Here is a 1,612-nt window from a genome sequence, read left to right on the forward strand (position 1 = left end):
AACAAATTTTCAAAAAAGCGGGCACAGAAGGAGGAAGAGGCGCAGCTGGTCGGTCTGCTGCGCCAGAACGCCGGCCTCTTCCACCAGCTCGTCTTCGAGGGCATTGTCTTCTACAGTGGCAACTTCTTCCTCTACATGGTCCTGCACGTTCCAATAGCGGCCATCTTCTCCATGGAGGTTCTCTTTAATAGACACCAGACAGGCGTGGACATCAACGAGGGCAGCAGCAGTGGTGGTGGTGCTGTTGGCTTCTCGCGAGCCGTCATGGGGGGCATCGTCTGCGAGGCAGTGGTCGGCACCTTCCTCGTTCACCTCTACTGCGCCTTCTACTCCAGGTACCTCCACCGAGGTGGGCGGATGTTGGTGAAGTGGTGTGGAACTGATCATAGCGGCAGCTGTGCAGTCAAGCTCTCGCCGAGAGCGCAAATTCTCGTCTGGGTGCACCTTCAGCGGCTTTGGGTGCGCAATCAGTACGGCCTGACGTACGGCGGCCTGGGGCTGATCTCTCTTGGCTCTTTTTTTAAGTTTGTGCTCTTCTTTGGAGAGCTCCTCATGACCTCCTACAGTTTGGTTCATTAGCCGAGAGATATCTGTTGAAAGGAAGAAAAAAAGTGAAAAGTGTGCTTTATTGTATAAAACGTAGCAAAAAAGGTTATGTTTTACTACTAAAATAAACAATTCAATTCAGGCTTTACTACAATCCAAGTTATAAAAAAAACACTTCTCGTTCTCACCAGAGTGAGCACTTCTTCACTGGGTTCATTGCTGAGCCCAGCGGACACTGGAAAGCAGTGGCGAAGGCGGGCATGTTGCCCAGGACGACGTTGACGCGGAATCGATTCGGCGAGTGGGGGTCACTATTGATTCGGCGTCGTGCCTCCTCCGGCGTCACATTCTCGCACAAGCTGTGGGCGTAGGAGGTGAAGAAGAGCTGGTCGGCGGTCAGCTTCAGGGCGCCGGGCAGCACCTCAGAAGGCCGACGGCCGCCCAGCGCCTTTTGGTGCTCGCGGTAGGCAGTGAAGGCCTTCTTCACTCCTGATGATAATTGTAATGGTTATTTGGTAAAAGGTGTGTGTATTAGAGTAGTAGTGGTTGTTTCTCTACTCTGTCATTCCGCTACTGTCATACCTCCGTTGTCGGCGATGTTCTCCGCCAGGGTCTGCGCTCCGTTGAGCACCTTCCGGGAGAGGGGCTCCCGCAGGGCGCCGTACTGCTCTACAAAGCACTGTGACTTTTCGTTGAACTTAGCTAAATCTTCAGCTGACCACCACTTTTTTCGCTGCCCATCTTTGTAGTACAATGCGCCGCGGTGGTCGAAGGCGTGCGTCAGCTCGTGGCCCACTACCGAGCCGATGGCGCCGTAGTTCATTGCGTAGGGGCGCTGGTGGTCGAAGAAGGGCGCCTGGAGGATGCCCGCTGGGATGGCTGCAAAAAAAGGTAAAAAAGAGATAAAAAAATAGACTGAAAAAGGCTTTGAAAAAAACAGCAGCCACCTACTGATAGAGTTCAAGTATAGGTAGTAGATGGCGTTCAACTCCGTAGGGTCGTCCAGTGCCCAGTCACCTTTCAGTGTCTCCTGGTGCAGCCTGGCCAGATTCGTCCGCCGATCGTC

The 1,612-nt window shown here is 53.3% G+C and overlaps 1 protein-coding gene across 1 annotated transcript; it reads right to left on the minus strand.

Moving 5' to 3' along the window:
- Positions 1-730: 730 nt before the first annotated feature.
- LOC108381430 (neprilysin-1-like) lies at positions 731-1,369 on the minus strand. The gene is made up of 2 exons (XM_017637853.1): positions 1,129-1,369; positions 731-1,035 (listed from the first exon to the last, which is right to left on the minus strand). The coding sequence occupies exons 1-2, from the start codon at positions 1,367-1,369 to the stop codon at positions 731-733; spliced, it is 546 nt and encodes a 181-aa protein (XP_017493342.1).
- Positions 1,370-1,612: the final 243 nt, after the last annotated feature.

The sequence above is a fragment of the Rhagoletis zephyria genome, unplaced genomic scaffold (genome assembly GCF_001687245.7).
Source record: "Rhagoletis zephyria isolate East Lansing unplaced genomic scaffold, Rhagoletis_zephyria_1.1 Rzeph_scaffold_22551, whole genome shotgun sequence".
NCBI classification, from domain to species: Eukaryota; Metazoa; Arthropoda; class Insecta; order Diptera; family Tephritidae; genus Rhagoletis; species Rhagoletis zephyria.

What these genes read in the sequence shown, in the direction of transcription:
- LOC108381430 (XM_017637853.1), bottom strand. Translation starts at nt 1,369, where the DNA reads ATGAACTACGGCGCCATCGGCTCGGTAGTGGGCCACGAGCTGACGCAC. An exon ending in GAACATCGCCGACAACGGAG is followed by an intron (nt 1,036 to 1,128) that starts GTATGACAGTAG and finishes AATTATCATCAG; the next exon opens with GAGTGAAGAAGGCCTTCACT.